General features: G+C 37.9%; 1 protein-coding gene across 1 annotated transcript in view; it reads left to right on the plus strand.

The window, feature by feature from the left end:
* Window positions 1–16,732, plus strand: part of mmaa (metabolism of cobalamin associated A) — a 55,261-nt gene extending 38,529 nt beyond the window's left edge. The window contains exons 4-6 of the mRNA XM_073042944.1: window positions 5,898–5,983; window positions 9,331–9,480; window positions 15,605–16,732. Of these exons, the coding sequence (XP_072899045.1) occupies window positions 5,898–5,983; window positions 9,331–9,480; window positions 15,605–15,892 (524 nt within the window). The 3' untranslated portion in view covers window positions 15,893–16,732. The remainder of the gene's footprint in view (window positions 1–5,897; window positions 5,984–9,330; window positions 9,481–15,604) is intronic.
* Window positions 16,733–21,747: the final 5,015 nt, after the last annotated feature.

Genomic DNA, 21,747 nt, shown 5'->3' on the forward strand with positions numbered 1-21,747 from the left:
AGGTTACAGAGATTGGCCATCTTGTAGGGATGACCGAAGCTTGGGTTACAATTAAAGCATGGCATAGTGATACAGCATTTTTGTGCTATTACCATACAGCTGTAGTGACCCATATTAAACTCTGATCTCGGGTGCTCTTTCATCTTCTTACCATGTGTGTTTCCTCTGCATGCTCTTTGCTCGTGTCCCAAAGGTGTGCTGGTAGATTATTACAAGTTAGCCCTTGTGTAGGTAGAATTAATGTGCATGTGATTGAGAATAAGTTACCAGTGAAGGAAGTGGGACCAATGTGAATGTCCTGAAAGCTGGCATTGGTTCAATTGCAGAGTGTTCCTCTGGTGTTATAAGAACGTATGAGAAAATATGAAACTAAAGTATCGGTTATTCAGGACCAAAATGGAAGAAATTCCTTCACTAGAGTGTGGGAATCTTTGGAATTCTCTGTCCAAAAACATCTTGTATGTATTCAAATGTGAAAACAAAAATGCTGGAAACACTTAGCAGGTCAGACAACAACCACAGAAAGAGAAGCAGTTGATATTTTGGGTTAAAAGCCCATCATCAAACTAAGACAATGTAAAGAAGTAGTTTTAAGTTGAAGTGACAATTGGGGATAAGGGTCTGGAATTAGTAGGGGATAGGAAATTTTTTGATAGGATAAGACTAGGATTGTTTGGATGGCTTAATCATGGAGTCATCTGGTTAATAGGCAGATTAAAGAAGTCAGCTGCTGCTAAAACAAAAACTATTGGAGATTATCTACAGAACGAGCACTCTGAGGAGAGAGGAAAATAAGATCAATAATACAGATGGATATTTTACACCTTCTGGTAAGATGCGGCACACATGGTCGCAGTGGCCTGCTCCTGCTCTTGTTTCTTATGTTCATTCCCACTTTGACCTCTCACAATTTCTAATGAAGTGCAGCATAAGCTTGAGGAACAGCTTGAAGATGTGAAGGACAAATAATTACACCTTTGGTTGGATCTGGAGAGGCCACTGTGACCATGTACAACATTAGCCATTCACCAGTCCTCTGGGATTTCCAGTTTCTCTCCAGATATCTCCTCTATTCTCTGTAATGTTCTAAAGTATTTTAGATTCCAGCATTATTTTAGTTCTGGGCATTTCTATTCCAGTTCTAATAAACTGGCCCCTTATTTTACTCCAATAAAATCAGAAATCTAACGCAACTCACTGCTGCCTAATATTGTGATTCATTCAAAACACTTTTTTTCTGCAGTCTGCTGTAGTATACATCTCTACCAAAGGAGGTTTGAGTCGCTCCTTCCTTCCACTAGCCTGCAGGTCACCCTTGGACAAGGTGTAGCAGGTGGTGGATGGTCGTATGACCACCTGGTGCACATCACAAGTCCTGGTTATCAGAATCCGAATTAGGTTTATTATCTCCTCCTCGCTGATGTGTGCTTATCCCACTGCTCTACTTCCTCTATACCCATGACTGTGTGGCTAGGTATAGTTCAACTACCAACTATAAATTTGCTGATGATACAACCATTGTTGGTAGAATCTTCAGTTGGAGATGCGAGAGCACACAGAAGTGAGATATACCAGCTAGTTGAGTGATGTCACAGCAACAACCTTGCAGTCAGTGTCAGTAAGACAAAAGAGCTGATAGTGAATTTCAGGAAGGGTAAGAAGAGGGAATATAAATCAATCCTCATAGAGGGATCAGAAGTGGAGAGAGAGAGAGCAGATTTAAGCTGTTGGGTGTCAAGATCTCTGAGGATCTAACCTGGTCCCAATATATCAATGCAACTATAAAGAAGACATGACAGCGACTATATTTCATTAAGAGTTTAAAGAGATTTGGTTTGTCGCCTAAAACCAGTGGTTATGCGACCACTGACGTCTGGAAGATAATCTCTGAAAAGTATAATGGCTGGGGTCACCTGTCTTGTAAAGACATTGGCCAGACGAAAACAATGGCAAACCATTTCTGTAGAAAAGTTTGCCAAGAACAATCATGGTCATGGAAGACCATAGTCAACCATGTCATATGACACTACACATAATAATGATGATGACTGCATTACAAAATGACCTGCTCTTATCTCCCACACCTACCAACAAATTTAAGCTCAATATACTGCAAACTGCAACTGTCCTGCAAGAAAAGCACAGTTCATTCCACTCTTCCACTCTCCACTCTTCACTCAACTCTCACGTCTCTTTTACACTTTATGTATCTGAAGAAGCTTTTGGTATCCTCTTTAATATTATTGGCTAGCATACTTTTGTATTCCCATCTTTACCTTCTTAATGACTTTTTAGTTGTCTAACTTCCCACTAATTTTTGCTGCATTATATACCCCCTCTTTGGCTTTAATGTTGGCTTTGACTTCTCGTTAGCCGCAGTTATGTCATTTTTCCTTTAGAATACTTTTTCCTCTTTGGGATGTATTTATCTTGTGCCTTCCAAATTGTTTTCAGAAATTTCTGCCAATGCTACTCTGCTGTCATTCCTACCAGTGTTCTTTTCCAATCAATTGAGGCCAGCTCCTCTCTTATGCCTCTGTAATTCCCTTTACTCCACTGTAATACTGATACATCTGACTTTAGCTTCTCCATCTCAAAATTTAGGGTGAAATCGATCACATTATGATTCCTTGTCCTTGAGGGGTTCTTTTACCTTAAGCTCTTTATTCAATTCAGGAGCATTACACAACACCCAATATAGATTCTTGATTGGCCAGGGCATGAGGAGAGTACGGGAAATGGCAGGAGATTGGGGCTGGGATGAAAAATGGATCAGCCATGATGAAATGGCAGAGCAGACTCAATGGGCTGAATGACCTAATTCTGCTCCTATGTCTTATGGTGTTACAGCTGTACAAAATGTTGATGAGACCACATCTGGAATACTGTGTTGTTCTGGTCCTGTTCTATAGGAAAGATGTGATTAAGCTAGAGAGTACAGAAAAGATTCACCAAGATGTGACTGGATCTGGAGGACTTGGAGGGCTTAAATATAAATTGTTGACAGGTTTTGGAATTTTTCTTTTGATTTGACATAATGCACAATAGCTTGTAGATTAGCTCAAAAAATCGTACTTCAGTATATTTTAAATTTAGAAAATGAAACATTAAAATGTGAAAATAGTTGTAGGGGCTGAATACTTTTTCAAGGCACTGTATATGGAACTAGTTGCCAGAGGAAGCAGTACAGTTCTCTGCATGGGTGTATGTCCAGGAATAGTTTAGAAGGATATGAGCAAAATGCAGGCAAACAGGACTAGCTCAGGAGGACAGCTTAGTCAGCATGGCCGATTTGGGCAAAGGACATGACTCTGCTATGTAACTCTATGAATCTATAAATGTTGGAATTTATCAACATCCTTAAAGTCGAAAATAACAGTTCTCTGTTTATCATTCTAATTGAAGCTATTATTAGCTTTTATAAAATGTCATGGAGCCAAGATTGAATAAGCATATGGAAGGATTTTATTGAACAGGCTCAAGGGATTGAATTCTTATTGCAAAACATAGATTCTCATAATTAGCTCATTCTTGCGAAAGGTTGACTCATAATTTAATAAATCATTTCATCCTTTGGTGAGAGGAGGGGGAAGATGTCAAATTTTATAGCATTAAAATAGATGCTGAGCAATCTGAATCTAGGGTTAACTTGAAGGCATACAAAAATAATTATAATAAATCGATGATCACGCCAATTATTCAGTAATCTTGATGGTCTGCAGTACGTTTTGTTGGATTTCCAGAATGTAAGCCAGGGTTGACAGTGCACCTGAGGCCGGTGTCCAGACTGGGCTGGGTGTGTGGCTGGAGATGGCATTGAGATGTGTGCTCCAGGGGTTGAGAACTTGGGTAGATTTGTGGCCAAAGCCAGGGCCTGGTGTGCATATATATTTCTTGATGTTTAAAGATTCCAGATTGTTTCATGTCACTTCTGGTACACAAGTGTAAAGGAGAACAAAATAACTGTTATTCCAGGTCTAATGCAGTGCAAAAAAAAGCACAAAAGATTAAGAACACAGTAATAATAAAAAACACAATAAATAGAAATACATAAGATTTCTTAAGTACATAGATTGTAAGCCAATAAAGATTCTCTGGCAAATTTATTATGCTGTTAATTAATGTACAAATTAGTGAAATAAATCGTATTTATCAGAGTAACTTTCTGTGGTCAAGAAAATCTACCTTGTCCTTCTTCCCCTCACCCCACCTTTTTATACTGCCGGTTTCCTCTTCCTGCTCCAGTCCTGATGAAGAGTCTCAGCCTGGAAAGTTGACTGCTTAATCATATTTATAGATGCTGCTTGAACTGCTGAGGTTCTCCAGCATTTTGTGTGTGTACTCTGGATTTCCAGCATCTGCAGAATCTCATGTTTAAGAAAATCTACTTGCCTGGCACTACCAAAGTCAAAAGAGTGCTTATGAAATTTTACTGTTTATTTGAATTCCAGATTAACAGGCCCTCTATTGAATGTACTTAGTGAATCAGTGAATTTAGTAGATGCTCATGTTTGAATTGTATGAGCATGGGGGTTTAGTCTGAGGCCATCCACACTACTACCGGTAGTTATTTATTCTTTTTTTTCTTCTACCAGATTCTGTGATCTTTATTTCAGGGCTTACAATCCTGGATCATATTTGGTGCTTTCCAATTCCAAAATTATTCCAGATGCAGAAAACCCACAAAATCATTTTTAATATTCCTTGATGGTTCAGTGAGTGTTAAAAGGTGATTCATTTCAAGGAATGTTGTAATTGAGTAGAAAACAGTATATAATTGAATGCAATCAAGGAGGAAATTCAGAGCACAAGACCTTGGATGTTGGAATCGTAACTATGATAAATACTTGTAAGATGCTAGAATTAGATGTGCAGGAATCCCAGAGAATAATGGAATAGGGGGCAAACCTAAGGAAAGAATTTGAGCTATGAAGATATTTTACAAGTTCAAGCATTTTTATTCTGAGATCCTTGTAATAAACCTGTCCTATCACTTCAGATTCGCTAGCCTGCACACAGATATCACATCTTACAATAAAACAAAGCATTTGAACTTGATCTCATCTCTTTCTTTTATCCTCATATTCCTGCTTCACGTTCTCTTTTTTTTTATTAGGTGGAGGAGCAAGAAATACTAAAATTGGAATACTAAGTGGATAGGTATTACTAAAAGAAAAAAAGAGAGGTTTTAATATTTTGGAGATTTGGTATAGAATTCTCAATATTCAAATAATTAATCCTTTTAGGTTTTGCAACTTCCCATTATTAATAATGTTGGTTAGCCCTGGTTATTGAACTTCTTCAGCAATATAAAAGTAACTTCTCAAATCTGAACCAAAATTCAGGAGTTTGATTGCCTGGAGATGTAGTTGTTTCGTGAATTTTCTCTATAAAGTGTTGATAAAGTGATAAATCTGATACAGCTTCTGACATAAGGTGATGATCATAAGAATGTAAGTATTAACTCTGTTTTTCTCACCATAGTTGCTGCATAGCCTGTTGAGTAATTAGTGTATTTTCTTTTATTATTTCAGGTTCCTTGCATGTACACTATAATCATATTCTTTGATGTCCAAGAAACTAGTAAACTAAATTTGGTCTGGAACCGTTATTGGAATTATTAATCAGAAAAAAACACTCATTAAAATGGTGTGAGATTTCATTTTTGCAGTAATTAGAAATTAGGATTTTTCAGCTTTGCCATTGTTTCAGTAGATATAGTTAGAAAAATATTACCCTCATGTTCATTTGGTCAGCACTGCAACTATTTCCTTGCTGATCATGCTTTTCAGCAGTTTTGTTGATTGATAAGTCTTTCAGTTTCCACTTGCTTGATGCAGTTTAATTAATTCAGATTTAGTAAAAGCAATGCCATTGTGATTTTGTCTTCTGCACAGGTGTGGGCCAGTCTGAGTTTGCAGTAGCCGACATGGTGGATATGTTTATACTGTTTATTTCCCCAGCAGGGGGAGATGAACTTCAGGTGAGATAGAAACTACTTTTTATTGCCTAATCTTCTTTAATGCATTGCTCCTCGACTTGCGAAATTAAAGAATAATATGATACGATTTTCTTTAAGAAAAACATTCTGTGTGGCTTTTCATTTTTATAGGAAGATTAAAAAGCCCTTAAATTGCAAAATAGTATTGAAATTATGATTATGATAAAATATATGGTTACAAAATAGTATTGGAAATATGATTAAAATAAAAGAGGTGGTGCAAGTGTGCAGCGATAATTTGCAGCATGTTGCTTGGATCTAAGCTTATAGGATCCAATGCAGATGGGCAAACTGGATCGGAAGTTGGCTTGGCAACAGGAGATAGAGGAAATGGAGGATTGTTTGTGTTTGGAAGCCTTCAATCTGTGTTGTGCCACAGGAATTAGTGATTGAACCTTGCTATTTGTTATACAAACAATTGGATACGAATGTAGGAGATATGATTAGCAAGTGACAGATGACATGAAAATTGTTGGTGTTGATAGTGAGAAAAAGAATATTAGGCTAAAAGATGATATTGATCAGTTGGTAAGATGGGCAGTGCAGTAACGGACGGAATTTAATTCTAATAAATGCAAGTTAATACATTTTGGGAGGACTAATAACCAAGGAAAATTGAAGAACAGAGGAACCTTGGCGTACAAGTCCAAAGATCCTTGAATATGGCACGTGGTAAATAAATTGGCAAAGAATGCTTGTTTTTATTAGCCAGAGCAAGAATATAAGAGCATAGAACAACTATTGATTGGTATACAGCTACCACACTATAGACAGCATATGATTGCAGTGAAGTGTGGGCAGAGAAGATTAATCAGGATGTTGCTCAATACAGAAAGCTTCATTTACAAGAAGAAATTGGGTTTGCTGTCCTTAGAGTGAAAAAAGCTGAGGAGGAATAGAAAATCACAGTGGGCATAAATAGGGTAGAGAGTAACAAACTTTTCCTTTCAGCAGAAGTATTTAATATTGGAGACCATGGATTTAGGGTAAAGGGTAGAAGGTTTAAAGGAGATCTGAGGAGGATTTTTTTTCGCTCATCTAGAGGTTGATAATAATCTGGAATACACTGCTTCAGTGAGTTGAGAATTTCCTTAGTTGAGAAATATCTGAATAAGCACTTAAATCTTACAGTTCTGATAACTGGCAAAGAATAGGTCATCGTGGACATGGTTAGCAGAAGTTTCTGTCAGTTTTGTATTATTCTATGATTCTTTCTATTGATCTCTTATCCTCTGATTTTATAGTAACCTGTTTGTCTCCGTGCTCATTCTTTTTGTATATATGCTGAGTGCTAAAGGCTAATGCCTTTAAAGACTTTTCTGATTTTTAAAAAATCACTGCCTGGTCAAGTTAACACGAGGAAATCTGCAGATGATGGAAATTCAAGCAACACACACAAAATGCTGGTGGAACACAGCAGGCCAGGCAGCATCTATAGGGAGAAGCACTGTCGACGATTTGGGCCGAGACCCTTCGTCAGTCGACGGTGCTTCTCCCTATAGATGCTGCCTGGCTTGCTGCGTTCCACCAGCATTTTGTATGTGCTGGTCAAGTTACTTTTTTTTTCTATTTTAATTATACAGCCAAAAACTAAATCTTAGATTTTAAAGAAATAGTTTCTAAGTTGAGAGAAGTTGGATGTACTAAGTGCAGTATATAATTATTTATCGATCCTATGTTGATTTCTATTTAAATATTCTATCTTTCTATAAGCAGTTAGCATGCTGGAATATTGCTCCTACCAAGGAAGTATTGTACTTCATGTGTTAAGTCTATCACTGTGACCCACAGTCCAGTATTCTAATTTATCGAAGTACATACTCTTCAGCAAAAGCCACCTGTATTGAATTGAATTGACTTTTTTTTACTTACATCCTTCAAATACATGAGGAGTAAAAATCTTTGTAACTTCTCTGTTCAACTGTGCAATGTGCAATTATAGTAAATTTATAATAAATATTATGTACAACAGGATAGTCAATATAACATAAAAATACAGTAGCATCAGCATGAATTAAGCAGTCTGACAGCCTGGTGGAAGAAGCTGTCCTGACTTTAATACTGCGGTACCATTTCCTGGATCTAGCAGCTGGAACAGTTTGTGGTTGGGGTGACTTGGGCCCCCAATGATCCTTCAAGCCTTTTTTACACACCTATCTTTGTAAATGTCCTGAATAGTGGGAAGTTCACATCTACAGATGCACTGGACTGTCCGCACTACTCTCTGCAGAGATCTGCGATTGAGGGAAGTAGTTCTCATACCAGGCAGTGATACAGCCAGTCAGGATGCTCTCAATTGTGCCCCTGTAGAAAGTTCTTAGAACTTTGGGGGGCCATACCAAACTTCTTCAACTGTCTGAGGTGTAAGGTGCTGTTGTGCCTTTTTCACCACACAGCTGGTATGTACAGACTACATGAGATCCTCAGTGATGTTTCTGCCGAGGAACTTAAAACTGTTCACCCTCTCAACCCCAGATCCATTGATGTCAACAGGGTTAGCCTGTCTCCATTCCTCCTGTAGTCAACAGCCACTGTGTCAGGGTGATGACTTCCTCTCTGTAGGCTGCCTCATTATTATTAGAGATTTGCCACGTTAGCTGTATAATTGTTAGGAGAGGAAACAAGGATTTTTTTCCCTGTTTTCTTAATTTATAATTCTTTCACTTCATGGCAACTTTATTGTGCACCATGGATTCTTTCAGCCAAATAGATTATAGATTCATAGAATGCAGTAGCAAGCCTGTTGACTCACCAAGTCCATGCTGATCATCAAGCACCTATTTATACTAATGCTATAGCAATTTAGTTTTCCACATCTCCATCAATTCCTCCCAGATTCTACCACTGACCTACATACTTGCAGTAATTAACTACTGACATGCACTTCTGGGATGTGGAAGGAAATGGGAGCACACAGGGGAAGCCCATACAAACTTGACGAGCAGGAAATCCGGATCAAGCCCAAGCCACTGCTGGTTTGAGGCAGCTGCTGTACTGGATGTATTAGTTATAGCTACTGTAGTGTAGTGAATAGCCAAGATTATTACCTCTTCTGTGAAAGGAAACTGGGTTGCAGCAGAAAATTAAGAAAATAAAATATTAAAATTTGAACTCAATGTCCACTGTTTCTTTAAATGCATGTGCTGACCACGGGGACGAAACTGTTGTTTGGTTATGTCCAATTTTGATGCCAACTTAAAATGAACGCTGGTATTCCCAAATGGCTTTTAAAAGTTTCCACAGTAACTTGCAGGAAAGGATTTAAAAATGTAGGAAATATTATTTTAAATTTACACAGATTTCAAGAGATGATTTTTTTTCTTCCTTAGGGAATTAAACGTGGTATAATAGAGATGGCAGATTTGGTGGTTGTAACAAAATCTGATGGAGATCTCCTTGTTCCTGCACGAAAAATACAAACCGAATATACAAGTGCTTTAAAATTGCTTCATAATCATTCCAAGAGCTGGAAGCCAAAGGTATGCATAAATTATAGATAATGCATGGCTTACAAATGAATTCCTTAGCTTGATCTTAGTCTTACACCAGTACTGTTAATGGCAGGAGAAGGAAACATACATACGTTTCTTCAATTTAAGACTTATTTAAAGCAAGCACAGGTTTGAGTACCCCATATCCAAAACTCGAAAATCTGAAATTTTTTTTGAGTACTGACATGACATCACAAATAGAAGATTACACAAGGGGCTGGGTAGGTTCCCAAGTCTCTGCACTTCACAGACAGTTCTGAGAAATGACCTGACATCAGTATTGTGCAAAAGTCTTCGGCACATGTATATAGATAGTGTGTCTTAAGACTCTTGCATGGTATTATATTTCTCATCATGGAGTGGAGAGCAAGTCTGTAAATCTGGCAGGAACAAATGATGTTGGGAATGGTAAGGGTGGGATGCTGTGGGGTGTGATACAGATGGCAGAGAAGGAGTGCCAGGGGCAGGTGGTAGTCTGGGTGCAGACACACCTAACTCTGAGTCACCAGGCAAAGTCAATTGATTTCAAGCAATTGGTTTATTACAGAATGTCTCTCTGGTGCTTCCCACTCCCTCCCCTCTCCCACTTTCAGTCCACAAAAGAGACGCATATCAGAATCAGGTTTATCGTCACTCACACATGTCATGAAACTTGGGTTTTTTTTGTGGCAGCAGTTCACTGGGCTACATAAAATTACTACAGGACTATGTAGAGGTCTTAGGCACCCTAGCTCTATATATATATGTGACTAAGACATTTGCATAGTACTGTAGTAATAAACAGAAGTTAATGAAAAATATAAAAACGCTGAATAAAGTGAAAAATAAACATCTCAAAAGGGATTTGTCAGCATCGGAGTGAACATATGCCACTTAATGCTAGTGAAATAGGTAAAGATTTATCATGGAGGTCTGAAGATTGAAGGTAATTGTGAATATTCAGCAGGCTGGTTGCAGAAAAGACACAACATTAAGTTTTTATAGATTAAAAAAAATTTAAAGATAAAGATGTCTGCTGATCACAAGGCAGTTGAGAAATTCATTGAGTTTGTGAAGATTTTCTGGATGAAAATCTACCACCAGAGCAAGTCTACAATGCTGATTGTTTTTATACCTTACATAAAATCTAAAAAAAAGTAAAATAATAATACAGTGATCTGTAACCTTTTAATCAAAACATGGCATTGTAGGCGGAGACTGAAAGCCTGCTGTTGTTTGTTGTTCAACAGCTGATTCAGGTATTCTCCCAATAGAAACATAGAAAATAGGTGCAGGAGTAGGCCATTCGGCCCTTTGAGCCTGCACCGCCATTCAGTATGATCATGGCTGATCATCCAACTCAGAACCCTGTACCTGCTTTCTCTCCATACCCCCTGATCCCTTTAGCCACAAGGGCCATATCTAACTTCCTCTTAAATATAGCCAGTGAACCGGCCTCAGCTGTTTCCTGTGGCAGAGAATTCCACAGATTCACCACTCTCTGTGTGAAAAGGTTTTTCCTCCTCTTGGTCCTAAAAGGCTTCCCCTTTATCCTTAAACTGTGACCCCTCGTTCTGGACTTCCCCAACATTGGAAACAATCTTCCTGCATTTAGCCTGTCCAATCCCTTTAGAATTTTATACGTTTCAATATGATCCCCCCTCAATCTTCTAAATTCCAGTGAGTATAAGCCTAGTCGATCCAGTCTTTCTTCATATGAAAGTCCTGCCATCCCAGGAATCAATCTGGTGAACCTTCTCTGTACTCCCTCTATGGCAAGAATGTCTTTCCTCAGATTAGGGGACCAAAACTGCACACAATATTCTAGGTACGGTCTCACCTAGATGAATGCTGCCATACTACTTTTGTTACCCTGTACACATTATATTAATGGTATGAAATAATTTTTACTGTTAAGTACATGTGTGATGATCAAGTATAAGATAATGTTGCTTACTGGTAGCACATAAATTCAGATTTGGAAATGATGGTGATCTGAAGGTATCTCATTATATATTCCAAAATCTGAAAAATCCAGCTCCAAGCATTTTGAATAATGGGTATTCAAACTACGGTATACCAGTATGTCCAGACTCTCCACAGTGCTGAGGCAGTTCTTAAGTAAGCGGTCAGCCATTGTCAAAATTGATTACTTTGTGAAGTGGAAAAGAGAAGGTAGATGGATTGGAAGTGGTTGGGAATACTGAAGGCATGGGTACAAATACAGCCACTGTGAACATAACTATAGAGCATCCACTGAAAGGAAATCCTACCCAAACAAATCAAGTGCAGATAGCCTGGGGCTACTTCCAATCCCATGGAAGCAAGTTTTTCAGTTTACTTTGTACTCATAATTGGTGTTTGAAAGAATGGATGCCATTCATTGTCTTTCACTGTCCAGCAATATCTTCAGCCTCACAACTCTGGAAATTATGTGCACAATGTTCACTTCCATTTCCCATTCAAAGCAAATTTTTTTCCCAGAATGTGATCTTAAATTTAGTGTAGATTAGATTATTACATAGGTTTTTTTTATCATGACGGTTCTTGCCCAAAGTTCTACAAAGAAACCTTATAAAGACTTCATTTATAAACTGAAGTATTGTCCAAAGATCAATCTAGCAATTTAAAGGCAAACTGATGCTCTAAACCAGGCACTATAACCATTGAAAAGTTTGAAGAAGTTATGAAATGGACAGGTATAACTACACTTAATGGCCACTTTATTAGGTGCACCTGTACAACTAACCATTAATGAAAATATCTAAGTAGCTAATCATGTGACAGCAACTGAACGCAGACATGGTCAAGATGTTTAATTACTGTTTCAACCAGTTATCAGAATGGAAAAGAAACATAGAAAACCTACAGCACAATACAGGCTCTTCGGCCCACAAAGTTGTGCCGAACATGTCCCTACCTTAGAAATTACTAGACTTTCCCATAGCCTTCTATTTTTCTAAGCTTCAGGTACCTATCCAAAAGTCTCAAAAGATCCTATCGTATCCACCTCCACCACCATTGCCGGCAGCCCATTCCACGCACTCACCACTCTCTGAGTAAAAAACTTACCTCTGTACCTACTCCCCAGCACCTTAAACCTGTGTCCTCTTGTGGCAACTACCGTAGATTCCGGACTACAGAGCGCACCTGATTAAAAGCCGCTGGCTCTAATTTTAGAAATAAAATCAATTTTTTAATTGTAAAGGCCGCACCGGATTTTCGGCCGCAGGTGTCCCACGTTGTAATATGAGATATTTACACAGAAAGATATTACACGTGAGGATTTTTTTAACTTTTAATTAAATCCATATGGTAACAAAAACAAATACATATTGCAAATGCTTTTTTTCGAACCGTGCCCATAACGCGGCTACTTTTAAATATACGTTGCGTATACTTCTTTACTGAACAACATTCCAATATCTCCTAACGACTGGTAAAAAATATATATATTGCAGCCTACCAGGAAAAGTTATTGATCACCTTTAACTTAAAAGCAGCGTTCGCTCAGATCCAAAGCCGCTCGCGTAATGCGCTCCCTCCCTCCGTCCCGTTTCATCGCAAACCGGCATTTTCCCACAAGACACCGCGAAACCGGGTGTGACGTCATAGCATCCCGCGATGTAGTACAGAAAACAAATATAGTTAAAACTCTTCTAACTTTAACTAGAAAATGAATTACTAAGCGAAAATATTATAAACTAAGTAACTGCCATAAGGCAGCACAATGCTTCGAGTGTTTTCCATGTTGATGAGGGTGAGTACAAATGACTGATTTACAATAATTTAATTGTGAAAGTGCGCTTGATTTATTGTACAATTTCATTGGACCTCTGTGAACTACTCATCAATTTTATTGGTCTACTGTTATGAGGCAAAATGTTTACGAGGCGGCATGAAAAAAAACCATGTATTAGCCGCTCTGGATTATAGGCCGCAAAGTTCAAAGCTGTTCAAAATGTGGGAAAAAAGTAGCGGCTTAAAATCCGGAATCTACGGTATTTCAGCCCTGAGAAAAAGCCTCTGACTATCTACACAATCAATGCCTCTCATCATCTTATACACCTCTATCAGGCCACCTCTCATCATCTGTCTCTTCAAGGAGAAAAGGACGAGATCACTCAACCTGTTTTCATAAGGCATGCTCCCCAATCCAGGCAACATCCTGATAATTCTCCTCTGTACCCTTTCTATGGCTTCCACATCCTTATTGTAGTGAGGCGACCAGGACTGAGCACGGTACTCCAAGTGGGGTCTGACATGTGATCTAAGTGACTTTGATCGTGTAATGATTGTTGGTGCCTAATGGGATGGTTTGAGTATCTCAGAAACTGGTGATCTCCTGGAATTTTCACAGTCTCTAGAGTTTACAGAGAATGGTGTGAAAAATAAAAAACATCCAATTAGCAATAGTTCTGTAGGCAAAACTGCCTTGTTACTGAAAGAGGTCAAAGGAGAATGGCTGTATTGGTTCAAGCTGACAGGAGGGCAACAGGGACTCAACTAACCATGCATTTCAACAGTGATGTGCAGAAGAGCACTTCTCAACACACAACACATTGAAACCTTGAAGTGGATGGGCAATAGCAGTAGAAGACAACACTGCATTGCACTCCTGTACCTAATAAAGTGGCCACCTAGTGTAGACTGTAATCCATTTAGGTCTGTTCTTTTTGAATACTTGTACATCTATGTAATTTGATCGTGGGTTCACCACACATTAACAATGTTTGCAAAAATAAAGCTTGCATTTTGTTCTAAAAATGTCATTTTTACTCTTGATTAACTCAAATAACTGTTGTCTGTGTACTAAATGGCTGCTTTCTATATAAAGTCAGAGTAAAAATTAAGTTGTTCATTTATTTTCAAAACTTCCAATATCAACCCAGCAAGGTCTACAAAATGAAAAAAAATGTGATGACTAAGACATTTTTGTTTCCTATTTCTTTATTCTTATTTTAGTTGGACCTATACAGTTTATTAGCTTTCAATAATTTCTAAGAATGAGAGTGCAGGCAATAGGTTGTGTGCTGGTCTATCCTCTGCATCAAAAAATACTATCCTTGGCTTAATTTGTACTTCCCTTCTCTTAGTAAAGCCAAATCCCTTTGTATCTATTCATCAGCCAAACCCTAACACTTTTTTTCATTTACATATCCTATGAACATCAAAAACCCCTTCTCTTTCTGCTCATAGACTTAACATTGAATGTGGAAATTCTACAGAAATGCATCTTTGTCTCCTGTTTTAATAGCCGAGAAGCTAGTAAAGGGTTATAGCAGTGAATCTTTCCGTTCTCACGGAATTTTAGAGTTACAAGCCCAATTTTTTTCAGTCCTCTGTCTTTTTCTAGGTAGCAGAGTACATCTATAGAATTACATGTAGTTATCCCAGAAAGGCAAAGGAGACACTTGCAGAGTTAATAATATAAACACAATACAAAAATAAATAATCCATTAATTATAAATATCAACATGGAAAAAAGTTCATCACATCTAACCTAGTAGGATGAAAAGATTAATGATTTATAGAAAATTAAAGAGAAATTGTAAAACAATTAAGAAAATAAATGTTTTTGTAGAGACCAGTATTGTAGACTAGGAACAGACAGCTAAAAGACTCAGTGTTAGAAATCTGAAATAAAAATACATAATATTGGAAGTACTTGAAAAGGCAGCAGTGTAAGTTCTGGAGAAGGGGGAATGGATGTGGAAAGAATGAGGGAATATCTAAGATGGAGTGTAGACCAAGATAGGTTGAATGGAACACATTATTTGTAGTTCCTGAATCTTCATCCACTTTTAGTATCACCCCATTCTTCAAGTGTCCTCTTTTATTTTACTACCATAGATGAAGATTAGTTTTACTTGAAAATATATAACTATCATAAAATTTGTACTTTCCAACCTGCAATGCCATGATATTTCAGTATTTACATGATTATATGGATTTAGATTTACAGTTGGTAACATATTAAGTAATTATTTGAATGTTACTTTATTCGAGATGTTGTCAAACTATTCACAAATGTTTACACTTTCCAGAAACTTGGTTTTTTTTTCATTCACATTGCTGTCTAGAAGAACAATCCATTTGTGAGCCAAGTTTATGCTTTTTCTTTCTTTTTTAGGTGATGCGTGTGTCTTCAAAATTTGGAGAAGGGTTTACTGAACTCTGGGAGAAAATAGCAGAATTCCACAACACAGTAGTTGCGAGTGGTGACTTGCAAATAAAAAGACAAAATCAGCAAAAGGTGTGGATGTGGAACATGATCCAAGCGAATATCACTGAGCACTTCTGTAATCACCCAGCTGTCAAGAATCAAATTCCCAGTTTAGAAGATAAAGTCATCAATGGCGATCTAACTCCTGGACTAGCTGCAGATATCCTTCTGAGGACATTTTCATCAAAGGAATAAATACTATAATTGTTGTAAATACTGATTGACTATAGATTATATATTTATAATGAGTGTAATATTTGCAGTGGTAATTTCTACTCATTCAAAGAGTAGTGAGAAACATTCCTGGGTGACTTGTTGGAATATTTATATTGCACATCTTTATGAAGAGTTTTTGTATTTCCTTCACTCACAGATTTAAAAAATCCATTGTATTCATACAGAATATTTATTGGACAAGCGTGGAAAATTACTTGGTTTCTGCGCTGAGTCACCATGATTGTATTTTAATTGTTTTTCATTTCAACATTGTGCTAAGGAGCTAAATTGTATAAAACTATTTTCCAAAAAATAGTATCTTTATAAGTGTAGAGTTTCAGTAGATCACAAAAAACTTCCATACAGAATGTTCAGGAAAGATATTTTAGGTGAATTTGGTGAGTTTTTTAAGTAGGTATGTATTAAGAAAATAGTATTTTAGGAATGATGTCTCCCTATGACTTTTTGAAATGCTTTGCAAGATTCTCTACTGCTGATTTCAATTTATCTGCCTTCCATTCCAGATATATTAAATCCTGTAGAATAGTTATATTTAGGATGAACCTTAGGCGAAGTGCTTTCTACTATATTTAATTTTGTCTACTTTTACCTAGGGGAAAGGAGCATTTATTTCACTTGTAAAACATCAGCATTGTTTATCTTATTGGTTGAAGTGACGGTCATTTTGGAGCTTGTACATCATTTTATCAGTTGTCATTCTTATGACATAATATATCAAGACTATAATTTTTGATATTTTAGTGACAAATTTGAAGCAACAATTACAATTACACTGTTCCCACTTTATTAGTACACCTGCTTGTTCTATCAGCCATTCATGTGACAGAAACTGTGTAAAAGCATGCAGACATGTCTAGAGGTTCAGTTGTCGTTCAAACCAAACATCAGAATGGGAAAAAATGCAATCTAGGTGACTTTGACTCTGGAATGATTGTTGGGGTAATTTGTATATCTCAGGAACTGCTGGTTTGCACAGAATCTGGAATGGTGCACAAAAAAAATCTCCTGTGGTCAGAAACATATTGTTAATAAGAGAGGTCAGAGGAGAATGGCCAGACTGGCTCAAGCTGAAAGGAAGGCAACAGTAACTCAAATAATCATGAATTACAACACTGGTGCGCAGAGGAGCAACTCTGCACACTTAATACGTCAAACCTTAAAGTGAATGGGCTACAGCAACAGAAGACCATGAACATACACTCAGTGGTCACAAGTGCACACTGAGTGTATGAATGTCTCTTAAAGTCAACTGTTGTAATGTTGTAGAAGAAAAGATGTGTATCTCTAAAATAAATATCTAATGCATGTACTGGACAGAGTGATATTAAATGGTTCAGATTTTGCGTACTGTCATAGTCCTATTTTGTAGACATTTACAGCACAATTTTTGCATCAAGTGATGTCATGTTCCACATGGATCTAAATTGTAGCCTTTTATATTGTGACAGCTCTGTTCAGTTCCAGGTGGTTGGAGCCATGGCATTTTTTTTAAAGTGGTGAGTTTTGAGGCTTTATCTTCATTACCAGGTAACAGGACAGTAAAAAAGGCACAGCTGCAAGTTACCAGTTGATAATTGATTGGGTAATTAGCTAAATGGCAAGAGCCAATAAAAAGAAATAAGCATCAAGCAGAGCGGCCCTTGTTGGAGTGGAGAGCTGAGGCATTGGCTCAAAAGGCTTCAGTGTGAACAGTGTAGGTTAAGGTGAGGTTCTGGTAAGTTCTTTCTTTTTGAATTTAGAGCAGTGGAAATGGCAGACAGTGATATGCTCCTCTAGCAGAATGTAGGAGTCAGGGAGTCCAGAGTCCCTGATGTCTACACCTGCGAAAAGTGGATCAGGCTCCAGATAGATCACATTAGGGAGCTGGATGGTTTGCAGGTCACTTGTAATCAGTCATTCATCACTCAGGGACTGACTGGCAAGAGTTAGAGGGAGGCAGTTACATCTATGGTAAGTTGCAGGATGCAAGTAACTGGATGAACATCGAGGGCAAAATGGGATAGGCAGCCAGAGCAGGGTACTGCCATAGCAATTCTCAGTAGGAAGTGTAATGTTTTGGATATTAGTGGTGGGGGTGATTCTAGTAGAGGAAAGTCACAGCTGTCAGGTCTGACACTATCTGGCTCTGTGGCTCAGGACAGGGGGAAGACGATGGGGATTAATTAGTTAGGGCAACAGATGGAGCTCCGTGGACAAGAACGAGAATAAAGGATGGTACATTGGCTCCCAGATGCCAGGGTCAGAGACATCACAGATGAGTCTATGGCATTCTTAAGTGAGAAGGTCAGTAGCCAAAGGTCACATTCCACATTGGTACCAATGACATAGGCAGAGAAGGTTATTTCAGGGAGTGAAGTGCTATGTTAAAAGTCAGAAGCTCCAGTATTGTGATCTCAGGATTGCTACCCATGCCACATGCTAGTGAGACAGAAATAAGAAAATAGTGCAGTTTTACACATGGCTAAGCAGATGGTGTAGTGTAGGTATGAAAGCTTCAGATTTTTGGAGACTAGGACAGATGGGACAATGTGCAACTTAACCTGAAACGGGCCAATATCCTTGCTGGGAGGGTTGCTAGAGCTGCTGTGGGAGAGGAAGGGGTGTGGGTGGGAACTGACTTGTCAGGACAGCAAGTGGAGTGAATGTGGGGAAAGATTATCTTAAGCCTCAAGCAAAGAAGAAATTGAAATTTTGATGTTGGTGGGATTAATGTTCTAAGCTGTGTCTATTTCAATGCAAGGTATATTGTAGGAAAAGCAGATGAACCTAGTGCATGGATTAGCAGGTTGAATTATGATGTAGTCATTAATGAGACTTTGTTGCAGGAGGGCCAGTACTGGCAGCTCAGAGTTCTGGAGTTCTGATGCTTTAGACATGATAAAGGGGGAGGTATTAATGGGGCATGGGTGGCATTAATCATCAGAGAAAATATGGCCATACTCAATGAAGACTTGTTGGAGGGCTTGTCTATGGAGGCAATGAAGTATTATAGACCTACCAATAGCAAAATTTGGAGGAGCAAATTTGTTGAGATAACAAAAGTTGCAAGAAATACTGTTTGTAATAGTAGATGATTTTAACCTTGCACATATTGCAAAAGGACTGAATTGAATAGTTTGTCAAATATGTTCAGGAATGTTTCATTCATCAATATATAGGGGTCTCAGAGAGCACCATCCTGGATCACTTTTTAAGGAATGAGAGCAAGCAGGTGACAGAAGTATGTATAAGGGAACAGTTTGGATCTAGCAATCATAATTCCATTATTTTCAAGATAATGGAAATTGGTCCTCAGGTTGAGATGCTAAATTGGAGAAAGGCCAATTTTGACACATCTGAAGGGATCTGTCAGATGTGGATTAGGATAGGCTGTTTTTCAGCCAAGAGATGCTTGGTAAGTAGGAGGCCTTCAAAAGTGAAATATTGAGAATACAGAATCCGTATGTTAACGTTTAAGTAAAAAGGCAAGGATAACAGGTTTAGGGAGCATTGATGAATAAGTGAGCCCTGGCTTTAAAAAAAGGAGCATATCAGATATAGGTATTTAGAATCAAAAGAGATGTTTGAGGAGTATAAGAAATGTAAGAGAACATAAGAGAGATCAAGAGGGCTAAATGTGAACATGAGGTTGCTCTGGCAAACAAGGTGAAAGAGAATCTGAAGTGTTCTATAACTATGTTAAGAGCAAAAGGACTTCACTGTTACTAATGTCATTCCCACAGGAGTTATCTTTTCTCCAGTATAAGTTCTTAGTTGAAACTTATTTTGTGGAATGACTGAGACAGACAAGCCCGTGTTCAATCCCATTTGAATTAATTTGCTGTTCACTTCTGGTGTAAGCCATATTGCTTGTCTATTGTTAATTTTCACATTGGAAATCTTAAGGCTACTCAGACCTGGGTCACTCTCGTCATTATCAGATTGTTCATCAACTGCATGCAGATTAGTGTTCTTTTCAAAACTGCAACTTGGCTTGTTTGTCCTTCTTCTCTTCCAGGGGTAGTCCATTTGTTTTTGTCCGCCTATGTGTCTGACTTGTTGCATTTTCTGCAAGTTTTGCCTTTAAACCTGGTGTATGTGAGTCACTGCCTAATGGTAACACAGTTTGTTCGGCCAGGCAGGTACCTGTTTAGACATTGCAGTTTTGTTCATGCTCCCTTTCATTCCTGACTGCAACTCACTTGCATCTCTGCTGTTTCCATTGATACATTGATTTCAATCACACTTTCAAATGTGAGTTAGGAGTTGTTTTTGAATGCTTTCTTGTAAGATTCTGCAAACTAAACAATCTCTCAGTATATCTTTACGCTCATCACTGAGCTGACAATGCTTACATAATTCCTTCAATTCAGTCATGTAAACTGAAATGGACACCTTTTCGATTTCATTTATGAAATTTAAGGCATTCTACAAAACAACAACAGTCTCGGTTCTAAATGTTTCTGCATTACTTTCATGATATTCGCACAGCTTATTTTGGTCAGTTTGGAGCAGTGAAACTTCTAAGCAAAATGAATGTTTTTGCACCCACTGCATTCAGTAACACTGGCACCTGCTTTTTATTGGCTATTTCATTTGCTTTAAAATACTGTTCTATTTGTTCATAAACATCATCCAGTTATCTGTTGTACAATCAAACTTATCTATCTTTTTGATGTAGCCAGCCATTATCACCCGGTACTCATTGTTTATGAACCTGCAAATTTAGTCCATTTCCTGCCTTTTTTTTTTAAAACTCAACCGTCTCTCTCCTCTTATGAGGAAACACATGCTGCATTTCAACGGATGGTTATCTCATGTTCATTTTAAAACTTACTCATTACCACTTATGTTTCGTAACTCCAGAAACTAATTGAAAGGAAAACATGGGAGTCAGGATAAAATGTCTACTTCACTATGACTTTTAGTGAGGCACTCACATGTGATGTGGCATCATGACATATTCTATTCGCACGCAGACCACCCTGTAGTCATGGAGGAACAAATTTGAAAAGGGATTGAAGACTGCTGGAAGGAACATATGGTTGTTGTAGCAGGTGATTTTAACTTTACACATATTGACTGGGAATGGTATACTGTAAAAGGACTAGATGGGATAGAGTTTGTCAAATGAGCTTATGAAAGTTTCCTTCATCAATACATAGAATTCCCAATGAGAGAGTGTGCGATACTGGATCTGCTATTCAGAAATGAGGCAGGGCATGTGACAAGTTTGTGTAGGGGAACGATTTGCATCCAGTGATCACAATCATTAGTTTTAAAGTAAATATGCAAAAAGAATCCACTCTCACCTTTCTTTTACACTTTATGTATCTGATGAAACTTTTGGTATCCTCTCTAATATTATTAGCCAACGTACTTTAGTATTCCGTCTGTACCTTCTTAATGACTTTTTTAGTTGTCTTCTGTTGGTTTTAAAATCTTCTAAATCCTCTAACTTTACACTATTTTTTGTTCTATTACATGCCCTCTCTTTGGCTTTTATGTTGGTTTGACTTCTCTTGTTAGGCACGGTTGTGTCATCTTTCCTTTAAAATACTTCTTCCTCTTTGGGATGTGTTGGCTAGAAAGAATGACAGTCTACAAATCAGTGAATTCATTTGAATCAAGGACAGCGGAAGCAGACAGACTAATTGTCTTTGTTCTTGCCGCGTGCTTGGGGATCGAAGCTGCTGTTTTGTAAAGACGCTATTCTCCATTTTGTGAGCTTGATCAATGTTTTAAAGAAGACACAATGATTCTTCAGGTAGTCTGCTGGACTGGAGATAACTTAATATTTGGAAATTATTTGTGAGATGTTCTTTGGTTGGATA

This window comes from Hemitrygon akajei, chromosome 4 (genome assembly GCF_048418815.1).
Source record: "Hemitrygon akajei chromosome 4, sHemAka1.3, whole genome shotgun sequence".
Taxonomy (NCBI): domain Eukaryota; kingdom Metazoa; phylum Chordata; class Chondrichthyes; order Myliobatiformes; family Dasyatidae; genus Hemitrygon; species Hemitrygon akajei.